Source organism: Hyperolius riggenbachi, chromosome 1 (genome assembly GCF_040937935.1).
Source record: "Hyperolius riggenbachi isolate aHypRig1 chromosome 1, aHypRig1.pri, whole genome shotgun sequence".
Lineage (NCBI taxonomy): Eukaryota > Metazoa > Chordata > Amphibia > Anura > Hyperoliidae > Hyperolius > Hyperolius riggenbachi.
This window is the reverse complement of record NC_090646.1, coordinates 314,186,224-314,212,879: the sequence shown is the minus strand read 5'-3', so window position 1 is coordinate 314,212,879 and position 26,656 is coordinate 314,186,224. Positions and strand designations below refer to the sequence as shown.

The window sequence follows — 26,656 nt, the reverse complement described above, 5'->3', positions numbered from 1 at the left end:
ATTTCACCTATGCCTCTACCATAGTCCATAGTAGTAGCAGCTGCAGACCCCCATCCCCTTCAACCCCCCTCTACTTACTCAAGGTTGAGCAGCAGCACTCCTGTCTTTACTCATCTTCCTCACATGACGTGGCGGGGCTGGAGTCTCCGTGCTCAGCAGCGCCACCTACAGCTCTTCCTCCCTGGCCGGAACTAAAGATTAATTGTCGGCTGGCCAGGAAGTGTTCTTCCGCCAGCCGGTGAGAGAATATAGTCCTCCCACCTGCTTGCTACTGCTGCTGCTACTTGGTAAAGGACATCTGTGTGTGTGAGGGGGAAGGGGGGCTGATGAGTATTACGTTAAAATACATTTTTTAGTTTCAGTAAAGTTAGGAAGTTACCTGCTGCCAGGATGGGGCCCCAAGCTGGTGCTTGAGGTGCCTGGTTGATGATCCGGCTCTGGCTACAATCACTAGGTAATGCCCAGTGATGTTGATCCAGGGATTTTATCTGATTGCCATCCGGAGTTGGGAAGGAATTTTTTCCCTTTTGGGGCTAATTGGACCATGCCTTGTAAGGGTTTTAACCTTCTTCTGGATCAACAGGGATATGTGAGGGAGCAGGCTGGTGTTGTACTTGTTCTCTGGTTGAACTCGATGGACGTATGTCTTTTTTCACCCCAAAAAACTATGTAACACTATATAAGAGAACCGAGTGAGAAATAGAGCGGAAAAATGACTTAAAAATTGATCAAACGGGAAATCGGATGAAAAAAACGCATCGTGTGTACCCGGCATAACTCACGCATTGTTAATTAGTAGCAGCCTTCAGGAGAGAAACTATAAAGTTCTTGCTTTGTGGTATAGATGTCCCACAACTTTACACCACATGTAGTACTACTATTCTGGGGGGAAAAAGTTTTCAAAGCTTACAAAGGAATGACCCTATCTAACATTTCTATTTCAACTGAGATAGCCATTCTATCACTAATCCCTGGCCCCATATCTAAAACCAAGAAGGATATACTTAAACACTGCCTCATGGCAGCCAGATCCACTATAGCTGGGCTATAGTAATCCTCTACTCCTCCATCTATCACTAAATGGCATGAATGAACTTATGAGAATGGAAGAAATCTCTGATACTGACCAATCCTATCCCAGTCCACACTACCACAATGTGGTCCGTTTGGCTAGCATATCGTGACTCCCAAGAGTTCAATGATAAGCTTTGAATAATCCCTTGCAATTTGTTCCTTGTGAGTTTCACCCCTCTGGCCACAATGAATAATGTACAACTGTAGTCGTTATGTTTACTAAAACGCAACTAACATCTATTTATCAAATTGACGTACCTGGTTCCCAACTCCTCACCCACCACCATCTCCTCTCCTCCAAGTTTTCTATTTTACCCCTCTCTCCACTCTTCTGCTCTCGCCTTACCTTTACTCCCACCCATATACATCTCCTTCCTTTTCCTTTTTTTGCTCCTTATACTCAATTACACCAACCCAACCCATACATTAGCACTACGGACAGTATATTAAATCTATTAAATGCTCTTACTGTTGTTAACATATTCTATACTTTTATATAAGCTTTGAACACTCACGTTCTTCTGTTTTTTCAATGAGAAGAATATCACAGAATATCTTATTTCTGCCTTAGTTGTATTCACTCATATGTATAAAGTTAATATTACTATGTGTATTATTGAATGGATTTTTTACTGAAAATGTTAATAAAAACAAATTAACAAGAGTAGCCAATGAAAAACAACTATTAAATATATCTGTGTCAAGGGGTACTTGAGGTAATCTCTGCTATATCAAGGAGTTTTTGTTGCACAAGTTTTCCAAAGGGGTACATACTGATATGTTGATAAACACTGCTCTAGTAGAATAGAGGTTTGTACAGCAGTGATGCCCTGCGTCACTCCGCACCCTCGCTCTCCCCTGCAGATTCTGAATCCAACCACTTGACACTGTATTGGCTGCTGTTAGCCAGCAGTACTTAGCCCAAAGACCAAGGAAGCAGCACTTACAGCCTGTATTTAGTACGTGGCTCTGCTCTGTTCAAAGGCCAGTTTGCAGTTGTTTGCTAAAATAATTCTGTCTGCCTTCATGTACAGTGCTCTGTGCTTGTAGTCCTATGTTGCATTCAGGCAGAAAACACACAAACCACTGTCCCCAACCGAAATTTTGACCCTCTGTATGCTGCTGCCCTTATCTCCCCTGTCACTCACACAGACTCAAGTGATGTGCTGCTGTTGTGTTCGGCTACCAGAACATCAACCTTTCCTTTCCAGCCGACTGTCCTAGGGCGGGATCCCAGCAACTTTCACCTCCCATTCATTTGCAAATAACTTTGTCACTAATTATCACAACACAATGATCTAGATCTTGTTTTTACGGCACCATTTAGGCTTTCTTTGGGTGGTACATTTAGCTAAGAATTATTTTATACCAAGTGCATGTTAACAGGAATATTAAGAAAAAAAATGAAAAATTCATTATTTCTCCATTTTCGGCCATTGTAGTTTTAAAATAATACCTGCTACCATAATTAAAACCCACATATTTTATTTGCCCATTTGGCCCGGTTATTACACCATTTAAATGATTACTCTATCATAATGTACGGCGCCAATATTTTATTTTGAAATAAAGGTGCATTTTTGATGGAGTTGAGTGTTTGGTATAGATGGGGGAGGGTTAATGTGAGAGGGTGATAATAGAATATCTGTAAAATATTTGAGGTGTCGTAGGGGGCCCAATAGGTTTGCACAGTATGGGGCCCTGAAATGTCTGATGGCGGCCCTGTTCACCATATGTTTAGAAATTCCAAACAAAGTTCTTTGATTTCCCCAGTGCAGGCATTGTCCTAAGTTTCTTTTTTAATTCTCAACTGAACTTATATAGGAAATCCTACGTACCAAAAGCTCCTTGAAACTAACATCCTATTTTCAAGAACAGAAAAAGGTGCATAGTCTGACATATTATTTAACTTTTAAAATATTTAATGATCCATTTTATTTATAAAAAGGATGTATGAAGGTGGCCATTCACTCAGATTGCGACCCGAACAATCCCTCTCCGATCGGAATCTTACTCTAACTACCATAGCACATCAATTTTCAATAGATTTCAGCAGAGCAGTGCAACACTATAGCTTGTCACCCTACTGCTACTCCTGCCCTACCCCAGACCGCTGCATATTTTCCATCCTGTCCAATTGATAGTGATGATTAATTATTACTCAAAATCAATCAAAATCACAAGACATGTTAGGCCATAGATTTCTGGAAAATACAACCAGTGATCAAATCTGATAATAGAAGGGCAAAATCAATGTGTGTATGGCTTGCTTAACAGATAGTGGACCATATAAATTAGGTGACACCATATAATTATACACATGTAATTACATAAATGGACTACATCTCCCGTTACATACTGCAGCGGCTGTGCAACATCACTGCAGGTATTTTAATCTGCAGTTTTGTGGCACAGAGAGAGAAAAGTTGGATACCCTCATATAGACGGGGGCAACGGAGCATACCCATAGGTAGGTGAATGCACACTGCCCACCTGAAAAGCCCACAGCATTTACAAACCTTCCTTAAAGTGGACCGAATATTAGAACTTCCTCTCTGTAACGATCGGTGTAACACAGAGAGGATCTGATTACCGGTGATCTGCAGTATCACTGGGAATACAGATATATACCAGATTATTGATGATCTGCAGTATCACCGATAATCAGATATATATGCTAACCTCTGGACACCTGAGTGGAGTAGGAGTGTTTTGGTGCAACCGTAACTCTTAGAGGACTAGGCCTCGGAGCAGTAAGAAGTACTGCACAAATTCCTTCCGAAGACCTGAACTCTCCCGGGGGGAGGAGTCAGGCTGAGAGTAGGAAGGACAACCGAGAGTGACACTCCGGAGGGAGTGTCACTACCAGGGCTGGGAACCGCCTCTAAAGGTAAGGTCGGTTCTCGAGGTCGGACTAACCAAGTCGTAACCACACAGACAGATACAGTACAGATTCAGAAGGCAGATGTGGGGTCTAATAAACAAGCAGGGTTCGGCAACAGGGTATCAGAAATATCGAGGTACAGAATCAGGAGGCAGGTGCGGAGTCTTAGGGCGAGCCGGAGTTCGGCAACAGAGTATCAGGATAGCAAGGTACAGGATCAGAGTTCAGAAGAATAGTCGGGCAAGCAGAAGGTCATAACAAATAATACAGTATAATTTCCTAATGCTAAGGTGTGAGATTCGTGGCCGTCAACACCTTTGGAAACTATGCTAGAACACAGATACAGACAGGTTTGAGTGCTACCACGTTGTGATCGCAACGCCAGACAACCAGCAAATGAACAGCCAGCAGTATATATACTGAAACATTCTCCAGCCCCTCCCTAAGTGCTGGACCAATGAAAGGGAGCAGAGCTGTCAGCTGACCCTTTTCTGGCTGCCATCTAAGTTCCGCCTCTCAGTGCGCGCACACGTCCTTCTGAACCTGTGTGGACTAACAGTCCCAGCCACACCAGACATGTCTTGCAATGTATGTGCTGAATTGAACGCGGGGCCCGCCGTACTGCTTTCCGAGCAGGTGGCAGCTTCCCCGCGTTCCCCCATGCTGTCAGTGACCTTGTCTTGCGCGGAATCCGCTGCACCCAATGCGGATTCCGCCGCGTCCAACGCGGATTCCGTCGCTCTGCCCATGGGGCAAGCGGCGGTTTTTTCGCGTTGCGTTGTCATGTCAGACGCGGAAACAGCCGCCTTACCCTGAGTGTTTGCGGCTGTTTTTTCTGCGTTTCCTCACAGTACCCCCCCCCTGAGGAGTGGACTCCGGACAGCTCCTACCAGGTTTATTAGGATGCAATGCGTGGAACTCCTTTCTTAGTTTGTCTGCGTGCATGCGACCCTCAGGTACCCATGATCTCTCCTCAATGCCATACCCCTTCCAGTGTACCAAATATTGCACTGAGTTTTGTACTATGCGTGAGTCTAAAACCTTCTCCACTTCATACTCAGGTCGATCATCTATCATCACAGGAGGAGGAGGAGTGGGGCCCACATGAACTGCCGGTTTAAGCAGGGACACATGGAAGGACCTCACGCCACGCATGCTGGCAGGAAGATCGATGGCATAAGTTACATTATTGATCTTTCTCGTTACCCGAAACGGACCCACAAACCTGGGCCCCAGCTTGGGTGAAGGCTGTTTTAAGGTCAAGTGGCGAGTAGACACCCAGACTAAATCTCCCGGTTGAAATCTCCACTCTAAGGAACGTCTCTTGTCGGCTTGACCTTTCTGATTCTGAAAAGCCTTCTCCAAATTATTTTTTATGATCCACCACATGTCCTTGAATGACCTTTGCCAGGCCTCCAGAGCTGGAAACGGAGTGGAGGCGACTGGCAACGGGGAGAATTTAGGCAATTCCCGGTTACTATCTGAAACGGACAAAATCCTGAAGAGGAACTATTTAAATTATTGTGCGCAAATTCGGCGTAGGGCAAAAACTTAACCCAATCACTTTGCGCCTCAGCAACGTAACATCTCAGAAACTGTTCTAATGATTGGTTGACCCTCTCAGTCTGACCATTGGTCTGTGGGTGGTAGCACGACGAAAATGACAGCTTCATGCCCATTTGGTGACAGAATGCCCTCCAAAATCTTGAGACAAATTGGACTCCCCGATTGGACACTATGTTTTCCGGAAAGCCATGCAGTCGAAAAACGTGGCTAATGAATAAATCGGCCAGTTCCTGGGCCGAAGGGAGTCCTCTCAAGGGCACAAAATGGGCCATTTTACTGAAGCGGTCGACCACCACCCAAATGACCGACATGCCCTCAGACCTAGGAAGCTCACCCACAAAGTCCATGGACAAGTGGGTCCATGGTTCACTCGGGGTGGGCAAAGGCTGCAACGTACCTACAGGTGCCACCCGGGAGGGCTTGCTTTTTGCACATACCGGACACTCCCTAACGAACTCCTTGCAATCTGCTGCCAGGGAAGGCCACCAAGCACATCTGGCCAGCAGATCTTGCGTTCTGGACGCCCCAGGGTGTCCAGCATTCTTATGTGAATGGACCATTTCTAGTATCTGAAGACGGAATGGTAATGGGATAAACATAACACCATCCGGTTTTCCTTCCGGAATATCCTGCTGAAAAGGACTTAAAGTCTCCTTCCAGTCCTCCCAAGTCTCGGTTGTGGCTAACACCACTTTCTGTGGGACAATGGTTTCTGGGACGGAGGGCTGTGCTGTCTCTGGTTCAAAGCACATGGAGAGCGCATCTGCTTTGGTATTCTTACTGCCCGGAGTGTACGTAATTATGAATCTGAACCTTGAGAAAAACAGGGACCATCGAGCCTGACAAGGGCTTAACCTCTTAGCCCCCTCGATGTATTCCAGATTCTTGTGATCGGTATAAACCGTGATCGTATGCTCTGCTCCTTCTAACCAATGACGCCATTCTTCAAAGGCCAATTTAATGGCAAGGAGCTCCCTGTTGCCTATATCGTAGTTTCTCTCTGCTGGAGAGAACCTCCGAGAAAAATAGGCACATGGGTGCAATCTACCTTGTAAGCCTCAGCCCCCACCCCGACCTCTGAGGCGTCTACCTCAACCACAAAAGGGAAGGAAGTGTCCACGTCTTAGTATGGGTGCTGAGCAGAAGAGCTCCTTCAAAGTGGAGAATGCATGTAGAGCCTCAGGAGACCAGTGAGTAGTATCTGCCCCTTTCTTTGTGAGACTGGTGAGTGGTGCGATAACCGTGGAGTACCCCCTTATGAACCTTCTATAGTAATTCGCAAAGCCTAAGAAACGCTGCAAAGACTTCAACCCCACCGGCTGAGGCCATTCCAGAACAGCGGAGACTTTGGCAGGGTCCATAGACAGGCCCGAGGTAGAAATTATGTACCCCAGAAAGGCGACAGATGTAACCTCAAAGATACACTTCTCCACTTTAGCGTAAAGTGAATTCTGTCTCAGTTTGTCCAGTACAAATCTGACATGAGTCCTATGCTCAGAGAGATTTTTTGAAAAAATAAGTATATCGTCTAAATAGACTAACACGAATCTCCCTAATACCTCCCTAAAGACCTCATTGATGAGTTCTTGGAAAACGGCTGGAGCATTACATAACCCAAAGGGCATCACCAGGTACTCGTAGTGCCCGTCGGGTGTGTTAAAGGCCGTTTTCCATTCATCGCCCTTTCTTATACGCACCAGGTTGTATGCTCCCCGTAAATCTAATTTCGAAAAAAATCTTAGCATCGGTGACCTGTGTGAACAAATCGTCTATCAATAGCAACGGATAGCGATTCTTCACTGTGATCTTATTCAGGCCCCGGTAATCAATACATGGCCGCAGACCCCCATCTTTTTTCTTTACGAAAAAGAAGCCTGCCCCGGCTGGCGATCGGGACGGGCGAATGAAGCCCTTAGCTAAATTTTCACGGATATACTCCTGCATGGCCAATTTTTCTGGTCCAGACAAATTGTACAGATGGCCCCGTGGGGGCATACAACCAGAACGGAGATCGATGGGGCAATCGAAAGGGCGATGTGGAGGTAGCCTTGGGACAGAACACATCAGAATATTCAAAGTACTGTTCTGGTACACCCTCCACCTGAATCCTGGTTTGACCCAATGTCACCTTTCCTAAACACTGCTGGAAACAACGAGCTGACCATCTTGTTAGCTGACCAGTGGTCCAATCTATGTGTGGTGAATGGACTTGTAACCACGGCATGCCTAGGATAATAGTGGAGGTTGACATATGCAATACAAAAAACTTAAGTTGTTCCCCATGTAGTACCCCTATAGTGACCTTCACCTCTGGTGTCTCTGACAGGGAACGATTCCGTTGCAGGGGAGAATCGTCCACTGCCGTGACTTGGATGGGAGGATTCACTGGTGTGAGAGGAATACCCAATTTCTGAGCGAATTCATAGTTCATACAATTAGCCACTGAGCCAGAATCAATAAAAGACTCAGTGGCTACAAACTAGTTCTCCCAAGTAATCGTACAAGGAAGAAGCAATTTTTTTTTAAGGGGCGAAAATTGTGTGCCCAGGGTGTCACCCCCACCAACTCCTAGGCAAGCTCGTTTCCCGGCTTATTGGGGCAATTTCGCACTCTATGACCTTTCTCTGCACAATACAGACACAACTGCTCTGACATTCTACGTCTCCGCTCTTCCTGAGATAGTTTTGACCGAACTATCTGCATTGGTTTGGGTGGAGGTAAAGCTGGTGGAGGTGGTGTCTCAGGAGGTGCTGCGTAGGACACTAACTTAACCTGGTCCTTGCCCTGGGTTTGGCGCTGATAGCGTAATCTGCGATCGACTCTGATGGCCGATGAAATGGCTGCATCAAGAGTCGTGGGCTCAGGCTGACTCAACATGAGATTAGACACTTCGTCCGACAACCCAGATAAGAAGCAGTCTAATAGGGCGTATGTGTCCCACCTGGCTGTCACTGACCACCTTCTAAATTCAGAGGCGTAATCCTCGACTGGACCCTTGCCTTGACGCAACAACTTGAGCTTCCGCTCCGAAGTCGAGGCAATATCTGGGTCGTCGTAAATTACGGCCATTGCTTCAAAGAATTCATCGACTGATGTCAGGGCTAAGTCTCCCTCAGGTAAACTGTATGCCCAGGTCTGAGAATCGCCCGAAAGTAATGTTTTGATAAATGTGACTCTTTGGGCAACAGTGCCCGAGGTTTGAGGTCTCAACTCGAAGTATGACAACACTCTACTCCTAAAATTGCGGAAGTCAGATCTGTGGCCAATAAATTTCTCGGGCACTGGCATACGTATATCAGAACTAGGAGGGGATCGTACCTCGTCTACAGCCATCCGGAGGGTTTGCAAAGCCCCAGATAATGAATCAATCAGTGTCTGGTGGCCACTCAGCACTCGATTGATGTCATCCATTGAGGAGACTATTGCCCCCAGACGGTCAGAGTGTACGTCCATATTGGTCTGGTCTGGCGTTCTGTAACGATCGGTGTAACACAGAGAGGATCTGATTACCGGTGATCTGCAGTATCACTGGGAATACAGATATATACCAGATTATTGATGATCTGCAGTATCACTGGGAATACAGATATATACCAGATTATTGATGATCTGCAGTATCACCGATAATCAGATATATATGCTAACCTCTGGACACCTGAGTGGAGTAGGAGTGTTTTGGTGCAACCGTAACTCTTAGAGGACTAGGCCTCGGAGCAGTAAGAAGTACTGCACAAATTCCTTCCGAAGACCTGAACTCTCCCGGGGGAGGAGTCAGGCTGAGAGTAGGAAGGACAACCGAGAGTGACACTCCGGAGGGAGTGTCACTACCAGGGCTGGGAACCGCCTTTAAAGGTAAGGTCGGTTCTCGAGGTCGGACTAACCAAGTCGTAACCACACAGACAGATACAGTACAGATTCAGAAGGCAGATGTGGGGTCTAATAAACAAGCAGGGTTCGGCAACAGGGTATCGGAAATATCAAGGTACAGAATCAGGAGGCAGGTGCGGAGTCTTAGGGCGAGCCGGAGTTCGGCAACAGAGTATCAGAATAGCAAGGTACAGGATCAGAGTTCAGAAGAATAGTCGGGCAAGCAGAAGGTCATAACAAATAATACAGTATAACTTCCTAACGCTAAGGTGTGAGATCCGTGGCCGTCAACACCTTTGGAAACTATGCTAGAACACAGATACAGACAGGTCTGAGTGCTACCACGTTGTGATCGCAACGCCAGACAACCAGCAAATGAACAGCCAGCAGTATATATACTGAAACATTCTCCAGCCCCTCCCTAAGTGCTGGACCAATGAAAGGGAGCAGAGCTGTCAGCTGACCCTTTTCTGGCTGCCATATAAGTTCTGCCTCTCAGCGCACGCACACGTCCTTCTGAACCTGTGTGGACTAACAGTCCCAGCCACACCAGACATGTCTTGCAATGTATGTGCTGAATTGAACGCGGGGTCCGCCGTACTGCTTTCCGAGCAGGCGGCAGCTTCCCCGCATTCCCCCATGCTGTCAGTGACCTTGTCTTACACGGAATCCGCTGCACCCAATGCGGATTCCGCCGCATCCAACGCGGATTCCGCCGCGTCCAACACGGATTCCGCCGCTCTGCCCATGCGGCAAGCTGCGGTTTTTCCGCGTTGCGCTATCATGTCAGACGCGGAAACAGCCGCCTTACCCTGAGTGTTCGCGGCTGTTTTTCCGCGTTTCCTCACACTCTCTGCTCAAAACGATAAGCAACATCATATTAAACTTTAAAGAAAAACATTTCTTGGTTACAATTTACAGAACTCCAACAGAGATCATGCAGTGTTTACTTGGTGATTTCCTGGAAGCACAGAGAGGGTTAACCTCCTGTGTTAACATATTTGCTCAGAAGTCACCACAGCATGGCACAGTTCACACAGCTGATAGCCCTGCAATTACGCTTGCAGATAAGGGAGAAATAGACAGGATTTTTTCTCTAAACACACACAGGGTAAACTTATGTGTTTCCCTTATATCCTGTGCAAGAGTTTAGGTTAGGCAAGAGCATGTGGTGCTCGGTTCCCTTTAACCTCCTTGCCGGTTATCCCGAGCTCAGCTCGGGGTAACCTGCGTTGGAGGATTTCTCAGACCCCGCTGGGTGGATTTGCATAATTTTTTTTTATTGCACGCAGCTAGCACTTTGCTAGCTGCGTGCATTTCTTGATCACCGCCGCTCGCCGCCAATTCGCCCCTACCCGCCGCGCTGCCCGCCCCCCCTCCAGACCCCTTGAGCAACCTGGCCAATCACTGCCAGGCAGCGCTGAGGGGTGGATCAAGATTCCCTCTGACGTCGGTGACGTCATCTCGCCCCATCGCCATGGCGACCGGGGAAGCCCAGCAGAAAATCCCATTCTGAACGGGATGTCCTGCTTACTCTGATCGCCGGAGGCGATCGGAGTGCGTGGGGGGATGCCGCTGCTCAGCGGCCATCATGTAGCGAGCCCTGGGCTCGCTACATGATTTGAAAAAACATTTTTTTTTAAAGTGCTGTGCTGCCCCCTTGCCGCGGGAATTGGACCGGCAAGGGGGTTAATAAAGGATGAAGCTGACAATGCTTGCAAATTCAAGAGATCCAGAATTGTTTTTGGACATGCACGACTCTCCTGTACAGAGAAAAAAGTAAAATAAGAACCTAACCATCTTCTGAAAAAGGTAACACACACAAACAACTAAAAATCCTGGCAATGTATATAGTTGTGTATTTGTAATCCTCAGCGCTGCTTTCTGACACCCAATCCTGTTGCTGCCTGCAGTCACCCAGTGCTCAATAGACAAGATGTGGCCACCACCCAGGGTAAAAACCACAACACAGGCTCAGTACTACTTGCAACAGCGGTTCACACTTTATTTAAAACACACACAATAAAAACAAAGCAAGTTACATTGAGAGTCCATGCAAACTGGACCCTTACTGCATATAATCGCTTAGAAGGTATAAGCACTGACAACAGTCATGTGCACCTTATCTCAGATGCTGGTATCTGGGAGTAGCCCATCTCTCCTTCTCCTTTATGTATATAGTTGACCAGAATTGTGTTCTTTAGTGTTGCTCGGATAACCCCGATCACGGATTAGAATAAATACGGCCACGGTAGTACCAAAATCCGGATAAGCCGTGATTGTGATCCGGATTTGAAACCGACTGACGAAATCGACTCGGATTTTATCCATGATTGCCTGTAAAATCTGTGATCACGGGTTTGTGACCAGGATTTGACTTTAACATTAATAGTGAAGCTCCCATACATGCTACAATCACCAAAATTGCATGGATTATAAAGGTGATCAGTGGCTAATACTTAAAAAAACGATTTTTCAAAAAGACCTTACAGTTTTTGAGAAAATCTTATTTAGATTTTCCAATGAAAAAGTATTGGCAATTAAATACCGCCAAAACTCGCCGACTTTAGTGGTTAATAGCAAAGCCCCCTTATATGGTATAAACACATGAGATAATCAATTTTAAAGGTTCAAAGGATATTTCAAAGGAAAAAAGGATACAGGTAAATGCGGTAAATACATTAACTGTCATTTTACCGCATTTAAATGTATACTATTTCCCTTTGAACCTTTAAAATCCATTATCTTAAAAACTATAAAGTTAAAAACTATATGTTCTACTTAACATATCCTGAAAATTTGGTATTTATATTATGTAAGGGGGCTTTGCTATTAACCGCTAAAGTCGGCGGCTTTTCAGCTTATAAATACGGATATTTTTTCCGTGATCACGGGCCGAATACGCGAAATAACGGCCGCATCCGTGATTGAATTCCATGATCAATTCCTGATAAGGGATTTGGATCACGTCTGATAGTGAAAAAATGCTCGTGAATAACAGCTTTGCCGTGATCACGGATTGTATCCGAGCAACACTGGTGTTCTTTTTCCCAACAAATTTGAGTACCATAATTATATAGTAATAGCATTGACAAAAGGCAAATGTATTTTTGCGAATAATATTGACTGCTGAGAAAACCAACATGAATTTTGAGAATGTAATTAACATACCAGATTTGCTAGTTCTAGATCGGTCACTGCTGTGCTCTTCCTCGTCTTTTTCCTTACAAGTGGGTTTATTGTTGCCTTTTTCACACCCATCTTCTTTCCTGCTTGGCAAAGACCTGCAAATAAACACTGTCATTTTCTTAAGAGCCAATACAGACAGTACGTTGTCACCACTGTCTTTTATACAGAATACAGTTACATAACTGTAACAAAGATTTATATATGGATACATAAAAAGGTATAACAATATAAAACATATTTTTACTTCATCATACAATTTAAATGAACACCAATTTTTTATGTAGAAAATGCAAGTACATTTTTGCAATTATCACAACTCCAAACAACAGCTGTTAAGTTACAATCAGATCTAATCACAAAGTTTAAAGCCTCCTACACATGTACAAGGACTGGTCCCCAACAGGGATCTTGACTCAGTCCCTTGAGCGGCAATTCAGTCACTTACCTGTAACAAAAAAAAAGGCGCTTATACAGCATCATTATTTGCTAGGGAAAACCAGGTTTGAGGGTGGCTGCAGTCTTCAACTGCAATTAAAATGACCACAATTGTGGGAGATTACAAATTACAAAAACACAGAACATGTGAAAGTTAAAAACAACACAGTAATATGAATATGAAGCAGGAGCAATAGGATAATTAATAGCTATCCAGAAGGCAATGTAATCAATTATGTTCATTCACACCACAAGGTCCACAGACTTCGGAATGGGAAATAAACTGTTTTTTCACAAATTAATGTCTGATCTTTGGTGTCACCTCTGTGGGGAATTTAAACTGTTTTGAGACCTGTACATGTCAGACAGCCAGAATCACCATTATCACCATTATGACGCAAACATACATGTTCAATCAATCTCCCAGCACTTTTTCCTGTTGCTATGGAGCTTACATGTTCTTGGATTCTGTTTCCTAGTTGTCTTACTGTAGTACCTTTTCTATGGGCAAAAAAAATGGCACACAACACTAACTAGGAGTGGCAAGGTATGAAATCTTCAACTACCACTTTTTCTAGTTTACTTTTGCAAGTTTACCTGGCACAAATGTATTGGAGTGGTTCCAATTTTTAAATCTGAAATTGCACTACAGACAACTCATTGTTAGCCAGTTCTGTGCATGATCAGGTCTACATTCACTGTTGGTAATGGCCTCCTATAGTTTTTGCTAACTATCGCTACATAAAAAAAAAGAGTGGCTGTATTTTACGGTATAATCATAAACTGGACCCCAGGTCATGGGTTAGGAATGAATGCACGGCAGACAAAGGAGGCGCCGAAAGGACAATCACTGATATTAACCACTGATTTAAGACCATGGGCTTAAACCTCCTTAAGGACCAGGCCATTTTTTACAATTCAGCACTGCACAGCTTTAACTGTTTATTGCTCGGTCATACAACTTACCACCCAAACAAATTTTACCTACTAATACAGCTTTCTTTTGGTGCTATTTGATTGCTGCTGCGATTTTCAGTTTTTATTATATTCATCAAAAAATGATATTTTTAACTTTGTGTGGTAACATTTTTCAAACAATTTTTCTATACAAGTTTTTGTCCAAATGTATTGTGTTATGTGTCTTTGATTAAAAAAAAATCCAGTAAGTGTATATTTATTGGTTTGAGTAAAAGTTATAGTGTTTACAACCTATGTTGAATTTGCGCAGTTTGAAGCAGATTTCAATCACCTTGGTCCCAAAGTGGTTAATATATTAACCACTTAAGGAGTGCGGTGTTAAACCCCCCTAGTGACCAGGCCTTTTTTTTACAAAATAGGCCACTGCAGCTCTTAAGGCTCGGTGCAGGGCCATACAACTCAGCACACACGTGATTCCCCCCTACTCCTTTTCTGCCCATCAACAGAACTTTCTGTTGGTGGGGTCTGATTTCTCCCCAGATGTTTTTTTTTTTTTACAAATATCTATTTTATTAAAATAGCAATACATTTATTTTTTATTATTTAATTATCCCCCCCCCCCCCCCCGCCAGCCAATCAGTGCGATCGGTTGGCATAGGCCTCAGCCTATGACAGCGGATCACTTCCTTGCCGCCCAGGGGGGCAGCAGTGTCACATGGCTGTCCCCAGTACAGCACTGCCGTAGATCGCAGCACTGTACAGACAAAATACACAGCGGTTCCAGTGTGCGCGATCCCTTGCAATCTCCGCCCCTAGCACTTCACCTACAACCTACCAAGATGGCGCTGGACAAGCAGCCTCGGCACATGGGCTCCCCTCTTTTCTCCTTTTATTTTCTTTTTTTGCAACCTTTCTGCCACTTTCCTCGGTGCATCACAGGCCTGTGATGCACACTTGACATTCCAACCCCCGCTGACCTCCAACTCCGAGCGGAACCGTCACTTCCTCTGCGAACGGTCCCCTGGCTGCTGCCAACACGTGGAGGGGCTGACTCACAGGCCCGCTCTCCTGGCCCCACGGACGACTCGCAGGCCTGCATTCCTGGCTCCTCAGACGACTGACGGGCACTAGGTAATGCCGCCTCTTCCTCCCTGGATCTGCTGCTGCCAGCCGATCTCCACGGAGACAACCTCTTCCCCCGGCATCGAGGCGGAGAACACTGCCGACACCTCCAGAGGGAACGACGCATCGGATCTCCGCTGCCGGTCGCCTCCACTCAGCTGGCCCCGACCACCCACGCTGAGCACTCCTGCACACCTCACCTCCATCAGCGGGTCCTCCGTGACCTGCCGTCCATCCTGCCGCAGCAAGTACACCAACGCCTGCAGTCACAGCCCCAGCCAGCGCAAGCGAGGTCGGGCCCCTGCCTCGGATCCCCGCCTTGCACGCGCTCAGAGGAGAAGGCCACCCGACAGCACCGCAGACCACACAGGATCCCGCTGGATGCGCCGATCATCCCCATGCGTGATCGCCTACTCCGCTCCAGGCGAAGGCCGTTCCACTCCTCCACCGCACCGCCAGCTGAGGCCTCCGCTCCAGGACCCCCCACGTGCCATCTCGGCCCGAACACGTGGAACATCCACGGCAGACCTGCCCCTTCACCACCAGCTGCAGTCCCATCAAGTCCCTCAGGCTCCGGACAGGGACAGAGGGCAGCCCACTGCTCCATCCACGCAAACTGGGTTAACGAGGTGAGAGTTTTTATGTGCTCTGCTTGCTGCTGTCTGCCGCTGAGAAGCTGCCTACATGTCCTCCTGTGTCCCACACCCTTCCACCATCTGCACCGCTGAAGGGCCACTCGCTAATACTGCTTACTGCTGTCTGTTGCTAAGGAACTGCCTGCATGCCCTCCTGTGTCCCATACCCTTCCACCATCTGCACTGCTGAAAGGCCACTCGCTCACTTCCCTAACACTGCCTCCTGGTCAATCTGCCACACATGGTCATAATTTGTTCACTTGTATTGATCTGCAGCCGTGGTCACTATACAAACTGGATAGTACTGGAACTGGTACTGAGACGGGGGGGGGGGGGGAGCTGGTCACACTGTTACTGTAGAGCACTGTGGTGCCACAAGATCTGAACTGGGTTACTGTAGAACACTGTGGTTGCCACAAGATCTGAACTGGGTTGCACTGCCACCGTAGCTGGGCCGCAATATGGACTATGACGCACTGTTACTGCTCTGGAGTCATAAACTGTGAGGTCAGTTGACGAGCTATGTTGCACTGCTGAACAATTACTGTGGCGGCCTCCACACTCATGCCTCGCATGCTCCCTCAACCCACACGCACCTCCTACACCAGATCACAGCTACTAAAATGGGAGCCCAGCGCAGCCCCGCACCTAGAGAACAGGCTCCTGTTTGACTCTGTCTGGAGCCATGTCCAAAAAATCACTGCCCCTGGGTCAGGTCCCCGCAGCGACGGAGGGGCTGTCGGGCCGGCGCACGCGAGAGACTAAGAAGAAAAGGACTGCGATCAGCCATCCCCGCGATCCTCCTGGCAAATGTCTGCTCTCTCCCAAACAAGTTGGACGAACTGCGGCTCCTCAGCAACAAGAGGGAACTTGGCAACAACACCCCAGTCCTCTGCTTCATAGAGTCATGGCTACACGACGACATCCCCGACAGTGCCCTCCACCTCCCTGGTTACAGTATCATCCGAGCAGACCGTGACAGAGTGCTCTCTGGGAAAAGGAAAGGGGGTGGCATCTGCTTCTACATCAGCTCCGCCTGGTGTCCCAACATCTCTGTTCTTGCCAAGAGATGCTGCCCAGATCTGGAACTCCTTCTTGTAAACTGCAGACCAGTATACTCACCCAGAGAATTTTCCTTCTATGTCCTTGTTGGGGTGTACATTCCTCCTGACGCTGATGTCAAAACGGCCCTGCGCCTGCTCAGTGATACCATCACACAGTGGGAGTCGTCCCTTCCAGACTTGTTATTCATTATCTTGGGGGACTTCAACAAGGCCAACCTACGCCAAGAACTGCCGCGCTACCACCAGCATGTCACCTGCCCCACTAGGAACACCAACACTCTGGATCACTGCTACACGGTCCTGAAAAACGCATACAAGGCAACCCCATGGGCAGCACTTGGTTCATCGGACCACTGCATCATTCTCCCGATACCCACCTACAGGAGACGCCTGGGAACTGATAAACCAGTCCTAAGATCCAGCAAAGTATGGTCGGAGGAGGCTAAACTACAACTTCAAGCCTGCTTCGACTGTACAGACTGGAAGGCTCTGGAAGCACCGGACTCAGACGAGTGGGCAGACATTGTATCCTCGTACATCAGCTTCTGTGAGGACCAATGTGTACCAACAAAATCTGCAAGCACTACCCGAACAAAAAACCATGGTTCTCCAATAAACTTCGGCACCTGCGCAGAACCAAGGAACTGGCGTTCAAGTCTGGCAACCAGGAGGAGTATAGGAGGGCTAAAAACACCCTAAACAAGGAACTGAGGGCCGCCAAAAAGAACTACGCTGTAAAACTGGAAAAGAACCTCTCCTCAAGGGACACACGTACGGTCTGGAAGGGGCTTAAGGCTGCCACGAACTACAAGCCCCCACCCCATCATGCAACTCCCAGCATCAAGCTCGCTGAGAACCTCAGTGAGTTCTACTGCAGATTTGAGAACCTGCCAGTCCCAGCAAGGTCCCCAGAGCCTCCTGTCACCTCCTCGGACTTGGCACCCCCACACCCAAGCCCACTCCCTCTAGCGGTGGATGAGAGTGATGTCAGAAAACACCTGTCAGGGATTAATGCAAGGAAAGCTTCAGGCCCAGATGGAGTGTCACCAGCCTGTCTGAAAACCTGCGTGCAGCAGCTTGCTCCAATTCTCTCATCCATCTTCACCAAATCCATCCAGGAAGGCAGGGTTCCTGCTTGCTTCAAGAGGTCCACAATCATCCCTGTCCCCAAAAAACATGGTGTCTCAGACCTCAAAAATTTCAGGCCGGTGGCTCTCACATCAGTCATCATGAAATCCTTTGAAGGCTTAGTTTTGCCCCTCCTCAAGCTATCCACTGAGTCCCTGCTGGACCCGTTTCAGTTTGCGTATGGAGCTAACAGGTCTACTGACGACGCCATACACATCTGCCTGGAACTTGTAAATGAACACCTGGATAGACCTGACTCATACGCCAGGATCCTTCTACTCGACTTTAGCTCGGCGTTCAACACCATCAGCCCCCAAATACTTCAAGAGAACCTGGCTGCCCTTGGGGTCCACCCTACCCTTCGCCTCTGGATCACAGACTTCTTAAGTAACAGAACCCAGGCCGTCAAGCTGGACACGACCATGTCTCAACCAAGGACCACCAACACAGGGGCCCCTCAAGGTTGTGTACTGTCACCGTTCCTATTCTCCCTATACACTAACAACTGCAGGTCCACTGCGAACTCCGTCAAAGTCATCAAGTTTGCTGATGACTCCACCATTGTTGGCCTCATCTCTGGGAATGATGAGCAAGAGTATCGCCACCAGGTTGACAGAATTTGCCACTGGTGCAGGGAGAATGGGCTGGTCCTCAACACTGCAAAAACGGTTGAGATGATCATTGACTTTAGGAAACACGCTACCACTCCACCCCCGATCAGCATTGACGGCACGGTAGTTGAAAACGTTACCGGTGCACGCCTCCTTGGCACGACAATCTCTAAAGACCTGACTTGGAAAGCCAACACAACCTCCACCCAGAAAAAAGCCCAGCAGAGACTATTTTTCCTACGGCAACTAAAGAACTTAGGTATGGCCCGCGAGCTTCTGACGAGCTTCTACACTGCCACAATTGAATCTGTCCTCTGCTCCTCCATCCTGGTCTGGTATGCTGGATCCTCCGCCAGCGACAGAGACAAACTGCAGAGGGTCATCATATCAGTGGAGAGAATCATTGGGAAACCACTCCCCTCTCTAGACCAAATATTCAACTCTAGACTGCGCTCCAGAGCTCATAAAATCGCTAATGATCCATCCCACCCAGGCTTTCGCTTTTTCAGTAGACTTCCCTTAGGCCGGAGATTCCGATCCATCTACACAAGGACCACAAGGCACAGGAACAGTTTCTTCCCCTTAGCCGTAAACAATCTGAACTCTTAGGTCTATCTACTGGTAGCACCTATCCTGACTGCACGGCTGCACACTACATGTATAAGTGTTAATATGTGTCCAATTGCTGTAACTGTATCCCTGCTGCTTACTATGTATTGTATTGTATGTCTTTTTCACAATAGCCCTGTATTTGCCAAATCCAATTCCGGGCACGGCCCAGTCATGCTTGGCGAAATAAAATTTCTGATTCTGATTCACGCCAAATGGCGTGGAGTGGTCGTGGTCCTGGGGCTGCTCAAGCCAATTGGTGTGGAGCAGTAGCTAAGAGGTTAAATTATAAGCAAGGTGTCAGCCTACCTTAATGATGACTAATAACCCAAAAATTATAGTAGTATACACACATTTTATTTCTGCTCACTGGACAACGCGTTTCACGGCTTGATGCCGCTCCATCAGGTCAGTGACGTGCCCTACAATTTAAGGTCAACATCCAGGATTCACATTAGATAACAGGAAAAGAATATATAAATAAATAATGCACATCAATCACAGAAGAAATCAACAGTAATCAATAAAACATTTATAATACTTAAACAAAACAAAAGACGATCAACAGACTATTAGTAATAGATGGTAAGGGTTCTAAATATATATATATATATATATATATATATATATATATATATATATAATATATATATATATATATATATATATATATATATATATATATACACACACACATACATACACACACACACACACACAAACACACACACACACATTTGAGCAAAAAGTGGCCTGTCCAAAATTATTCCTACCCTTCTCAATAATCAATAGAAAAGCCTTTGTTGGCTATTACAGCATTCAAACGCTTCCTATAATTGCAGATCTGCTTTTTGCGTGTCTCCACAGGTATTTTTACCCATTCAACTTTAGCAATAAGCTCCAAATCTTTCAGTTTGGAAGGTCTTCTTGCCATCACCTTGATCTTTCGCTCTCTCCACAGATACTCAGTTGGATTCAAGTCAGGACTCCTGCTGGGCCACTCCAAAACATTAATGTTGTTGTCTGCTAACCATTTCCTTATTACTTTTTCTGTGTGTTTTGGGTCATTGACATGTTGAAATGTCCACCGGTGCCCAAGGCCAAGTTTCTCTGAAGCCTGATGTTGTCATTGAGAATCTTCATGTATTGCTCTTTTTTCATGGTGCGGTTTACTGTGATTAGGATCCCTGGTTCATTGGCTGAAAACCACCCCCAAAGCATTAGGGTCCCACCACCATGTTTGACAGTGGGGATGGTGTTCTTTGGGTTGAAGGCTTCTCCTTTTTTACGCCAAATGAAGGAAACATCATTGTGACCAAACAATTCAATTTTTGTTTCATCTGAAAATAACAGAACAGAAGTCTTCTTCTTTGTCCAGATGAGCATTTGCAAAGGCCAAGCGAGCTTTTATGTGCCTTATCTGGAAAAGTGGCGTCCTCCTTGGTCTGCATCTATGGAACCCAGCCGTGTGAAGTGTCCATTGGATGGTCTGCCTTGAGACATTGGGCCATATGCAATTCACTTTTTCACCTGAGTTTTCTCCTAGGAGATCATTTTTCAACGTGTTTTTAAAATACATTTTCAGCATTTTGTAACCGGAAAAGTACTAAAAAGTATGTGAGAAAGCACTATCAAAATTATTTTGAGTATTTTCTTGCTAGCTGGTGGCTTAAAATTCATTTTATTGACAATTTAAAAAATATCACCTAGGAGAAAACTCAGTAAAAAAAAGTGAATTGAATATGGGCCATTATCACCAGCAGAGTCCATATTCACCAGGATGGCCTTAGTGGTGATCCTTGGATTCTTTTTCACCTGTCTCACTATCCTCCTGGCTTTCGACCACGTGCTGTTCGGAACATCTTGTATTTTTTAATAATACTTTGCACTGTAGCCACTGGAACTTGAAAACATTTAGAAATGGCCTTGCAGCCCTTTCCTAACTTGTGAGCAGCCACAGGTCCTCAGTGAGCTCCTTTGTCTTAGCCATGACTGTCCACAAACCAACTGCAGAGAGCAGCTGTTTTTCACCTGTTGAGTTGATTAAAACAGCTGTTCCCAATTAATCAGGGTAATTAGGATGCTTTAGAACAGCTTGGACTATTTGGAATAGTCTAGAACTTTGGATTTTCCCACAGACTGTGACAGTTTGTGAAGGGTATGAATGATTTGGACTGGCCACTTTTTGCTCAAATGTAAATAAAAGCTGAGAAATGTTTTTGTTTTGTTATTTTCCCACAATAATGTATCTTGTACATCATCTTATTATCTTTTAGGAGACACCTATGTCATTTCCCGTCAAAAAATGACTTGCCGATTGAATAAAAGTAACTTTAAGTCAAAATTTGCCAGGGGTATGAATAATTATGGGCAGCACTGTATAAATATAATCTATTACAGCATTCTAGAGAGGTAAGCGATCGGGACTGCCATCTAGACTGAGAACTGCTCCACATAAAGCCCTTCTTCCTAGCCCACGTCTTTCATGTGAGATCCTTTGCAAATAAAATGGATATCTCCACGTATAAAACTATGCGAGACGGTTTCCTTTTTATTTTTTCGGAGACATGGCAAGACCCCTCTTTACCAGACACTGCAGTAAAGCTTGCAGGTCGCATGCTTCACCGAGCTAATCGAACACATGATTCTGGAAAGAAAACAGGTGGATGACTATGTGTCTCTATCAGAAACACCCATTGCGTCAATCATGATCTACCAGTAGATCACGAAAGGCTGCTGGGTAGATTATGGTCGGCATTTTAAAATAGTACGCCAGACGCTGACTGTGCAGCACCAGTGAGGAGGGTGACAATGTGGTGAAGGAGAGTGGCAGCTAGTGGGGGGAGAGAGGGTCACCAACACCTAGCTACCTAAACAGGCTGCACCTATACCTCATTGTCATGTTCAAGAAACCAATTTGAAATGATTCGAGCTTTGTGACATGATGCATCCTGCTGGAAGTAGCCATCAGAGGATGGGTACATGGTAGTCATGAAGCAATGAACATGGTCAGAAACAATGCTCAGCTAGGCTGTGGCATTTAAACAATGCCCAATTGGCACTAAGGGGCCTAAAGTGTGCCAAGAAAACATCTCCCACACCATTACACCACCACCATCACCAACAAGGCATGATGGATGCATGTTCTCATTCTGTTTACGCCAACTTCTGACTATCGAGACTCATCGGACCAGGCAACTTTTTTCTAGTCTTCAACTGTCCAATTTTAGTGAGCTTGTGCAAATTGTAGCCTCTTTTTTGTTTATTTATAGTGGAGATGAGTGGTACCCGGTGGGGTCTTCTGCTGTTGTGGCCCATCTGCCTCAAGGTTGTGCATGGTGTGGCTTCACAAATGCTTTGCTGCATACCTCGGTTGTAACGAGTGGTTATTTCAGTCAAAGTTGCTCTCCTACCAGCTTGAATCAGTCGGCCCATTCTCCTTTGACCTCTAGCAACAACAAGGCATTTTCGCCCACAGGACTGCCCCATACTGGATGTTTTTCCCTTTTCACACCATTTTTTGTAAACCCTAGAAATGGTTGTGCGTGAAAATCCCAGTAACTGAGCAGATTGTGAAATACTCATACCGGCCTCCCTGGCACCAACAACCATGCCACGCTCAAAATTGCTTAAATCACCTCTCTTTCCCATTCTGACATTCAGTTTGGAGTTCAGGAGATTGTCTTGACCAGGACCACACTCCTAAATGCATTGAAGCAACTGCCATGTGATTGGTTGATTAGATAACTGCGTTAATTGAGAAATTGAACAGGTGTTCCTAATAATCCTTTAGGTGAGGGTATATGGGGTGCACCTATACATAGCTACCTACAGTATATGGAGGGCACCTATACCTGGCTAGCTATACTGGGGGAACTGTACCTGGCTTAACTATACAGGGGGCACCTATGCCTGCCTACCTATACTGGGAGCACCTATGCCTGGCTTACTTATACTGGGGGCACCTATGGTAGGCTGACCTGTACTGGAGGCACCTAGGGTTGGCTAACCTATACTGCCTGGCTATCTATACCGGGGGAACCTACGTCTGGCTACCTATATTTGGGGCACCTATACCTGCCTATTTTAAATGTTGGTAAACCATGAATGGAACATGTCAATACAAACATAAAGGTGCCTACAAGATCACATCCCCCATTGGGGCAGTCTGACCATCTTTATTTCTTGCACAAACTATTGTCCAACGGACTTGACCTATAATGTACTAGATGAGTGACTGGGGTCCAATCACTCTCAGCTACCTGTCGTCTTGTTCGAACGACTGAAGGCAGTTGAGTACGTAAGAAATATAAAATCGCTGGCAGCATCAAAAGCCAGATATCAATAGGGTGGACAACAACATTGGAGACCACACTTTGAAAATCTGCCCATGCTAAGTCAGCATGTGTGTATTCCGTTCCAGGGAGGTCTTTGCTGATCCCCCCTGTAACCAGGTACCCACTAAATGTAATGTGAGACCGAATACAGGGTGTAGCTATTCCCAACAGAAGGGTACACACAAGAAAACACGAGATCAGAGTTGGTAACTTAGGGCCCCATGCATAGGTGAGACACCGCTGCTGTGTGTGCGGTCCTCAACTGCATAGGCAAATGTGGTCCTGTTACCAACACCCTTCATAGAAGGTGATGTAAATATAGTATATAAATAGGGGAAATAAATAAGGGTGCTAAAATATATACAGTGCGATTCAACTAGTGCTAGTTTCACTCCATAAAAGGAGCTTCGTCAGGAAATGGTGCACATAAATCATGAAAAATAATAAATAGCCCCCACCACCACATCCACCCCCAGCAGTAATAGCCCAAGTCAGAGCTGAAGTGCTCACCTTGTTGAGCTCATTAAATACTCATGTAAAGATGGGTAAGTTGTCTCACCTGTGTGACACACCCCCTCCTGATGTCCCTCATGCTTGTTCCCTGGCCAGGTATACGCTAATAAGGTCCCCAATCATCTGATGCATGTATGGCTGCGCGCAGTGTGCACGCTGTATCGTAAAGAACATCTAGACTTCATGCAGATACGTGGAGGGGGAGGTGACATCACCAATGGATCCGCCCCCTCCACGTGGTAAAGGGCAGCCAATCCGCCGCAAGTTGCTGCTCGGAATCATAGCCACTATGTATGAGAGCCATAGCATACGCTCGTACAGGGAAGGGGCGTGGACCAAGGAGGGACGTCACCCATAGTCCGTCCTCCCCGCCCACCTCCGCATCACAACATACGGAGCGCTGTAATTCCCCAGCCGGTTGCCGTGGTAACATATATACAAACCACGGCACCGGCTAAACAAGGGGTGACGGCGAGTAAAGGGGGAGGTCCCTGTAAAAACACCTTACTCGATTGGTCAGTACCCACCCTCCTCCGCATACAAACATACGGATCGCCGTAAAGTCCCCATCTGGTTGCCGTGGTGATACGTATACAAACCACGGCACCAGCTAAACAGAGGGGTAACGGTAGATCCAGGAGGGGATCCATGTTATAACATGAGAAGTGCGGGTATGTAACAGTTTACACATTAATCAGCCAAACAAGTGCAAACTTGTCATTCCACTATTATATTCATTGTGAATGGGACACAGGGGGGGGGGGGGGGAGTTCCGAAAATGGTCACCTGGATATCCCTTTGGACAGAGATCAGTATCATGTATATCAAAAACTGTTACTGTACCAATCCTGTAATGAATGAAGCTCCAGGGGCCTACATACTGCAAAGGGGCCCAAAAACAGTCAGGCCCTTAGAATGGCATAGGGAGACCCAGAGCCAGGGAGGGGAGGGTGGAGGGAAGAGGAATAGAGATAGACAGGACCAGACATCCAGGTAAATTAGTCAACAGTAGTATACGGCTCATAGCCGGCTGTGAAGTTATAAATAGAGACTTATCTTGCACAATAGAGGACGGAAAGAACATGTCTAGGACGTGGACAACACGTCCAGTGGGCTGGCCACATCCATTGGTCAGTATACAACTATATAAATATATTACACGGAGGACAACAGGAGGACAGCAGTAAAGTGATGAGAGTTAGGGACAGACACCCACCTGGGGTTGCAAAAACCCAGCAGGCTACACGTTTGTATTGGGATAGGTGGGTGGGAAGAAGTATATGGGTGTATATGGCTGGAGATCTAAAGAAAACTCGCCACCGCAAAATCCTCATTCAGGCCACGCGGAGCCAGAGTGTCCAATCTAAAGATCCAGCCAGCCTCCAATTGGTGCAGTTTTTTGTCTAGGTTGCCACCTCTCACACCCACCTTCCACTGTTGGATGCCCCAAAATGTGATGTCAAAAGGGTTATGTGAATGGGCTGAATTCATGTGTCTTGCCACTGATGTATCATTTTTGTGCTTGATGTCCCCGATATGCTCGATAACTCGTTGCTTGAGTGGTCTGGTTGTTAGGCCCACATATGTCATATCACATTTGCACTGGCAGGCATAGACCACCCCCGGGGTGTTACAGTTAATGAATGATCTAATTGACGAGAAAGTAGATGGACGAGAAAGTAGATGTTCTTGCCATGAATGGACACGCCTTGCAGTGGCCACATTTGTATGACCCATTTGGTTTTGGTGGTAGCCAAGTAAGTGTGGACGATTGTGTATCCCTGAACATGCTATGAACCAGAATATCTCGCAAGTTTTTTGTCCGCCGATATGTGATAGCTGGCTTGGTGGACAAGTGTTTGGACAGATCCTTGTCCTGATGTAAAATTGGCCAGTATCTGTCAAATATTTCAAAAATCTGGTGGGACTGCTTAGAAAATGAGCCAATTAATCTAGGCGTAGATCGTGTGGGTATTTGTCGCACTCTGTTAACCAGTGTGTTCACACGCGGTGTTTCCTTGGCTCGTTTGTACCCTTTTTCAATAGCATGTTCGGGGAAGCCTCTCTGTATAAATCTCTCCCTCAAGAGTACACATTCCTTCTCAAATTTGTCCTCCGTAGAGCAGTTCCTGCGAGCCCGCAGGAATTGACCAGTGGGGATGCCTGTTTTTAAAGATTTAGGGTGTGCGCTACCCCAGTGCAACAATGAGTTGGTCGCAGTTGGCTTGCAGTATATTTCAGTTTGCAAACACCCTTTCTCGTCCTTGTGGATCAACAGATCAAGGAAGGTAATCATCTTTTCCTGAATATCATATGTGAAATGCATCCCCACTTTATTCTGATTCAAAATGTCGACAAAGTCGATAAAGAGTTCTCTGGGGCCGTCCCACAAGACCAGCACGTCGTCAATGAAATGACCCCAGAAGACCACATGTGCAGTAAAGAAAGACAAATCTTCGCCAAACACCTCGGTGTCCTCCCACCAGCCCAGGAAGAGATTTGCATACGAGGGCGCACACGCTGTGCCCATGGCACTCCCCCTGAGCTGGTGGTAACATCGATCCCCAAACAGGAAGGTGTTATGACATAGAATGAACTCCAGGGCCTTCAAGAGGAAAGTGGTGTGGGCAGTCAAATGAGTGCCCCTGGCATTTAAAAAGTATTTAACAGCCTGGATGCCCAAATCGTGTCTGATGTTACTATA

The 26,656-nt window shown here is 46.3% G+C and overlaps 1 protein-coding gene across 1 annotated transcript in view; it reads right to left on the bottom strand.

Annotated features, from left to right (window-relative positions):
* The window catches only part of LOC137509446 (scaffold attachment factor B2-like), a 996,257-nt gene that overhangs the window by 736,627 nt on the left and 232,974 nt on the right, over positions 1-26,656 (bottom strand). The window contains exon 4 of the mRNA XM_068233833.1: positions 12,563-12,675. Coding sequence (XP_068089934.1) covers positions 12,563-12,675 — 113 coding nt within the window. The remainder of the gene's footprint in view (positions 1-12,562; positions 12,676-26,656) is intronic.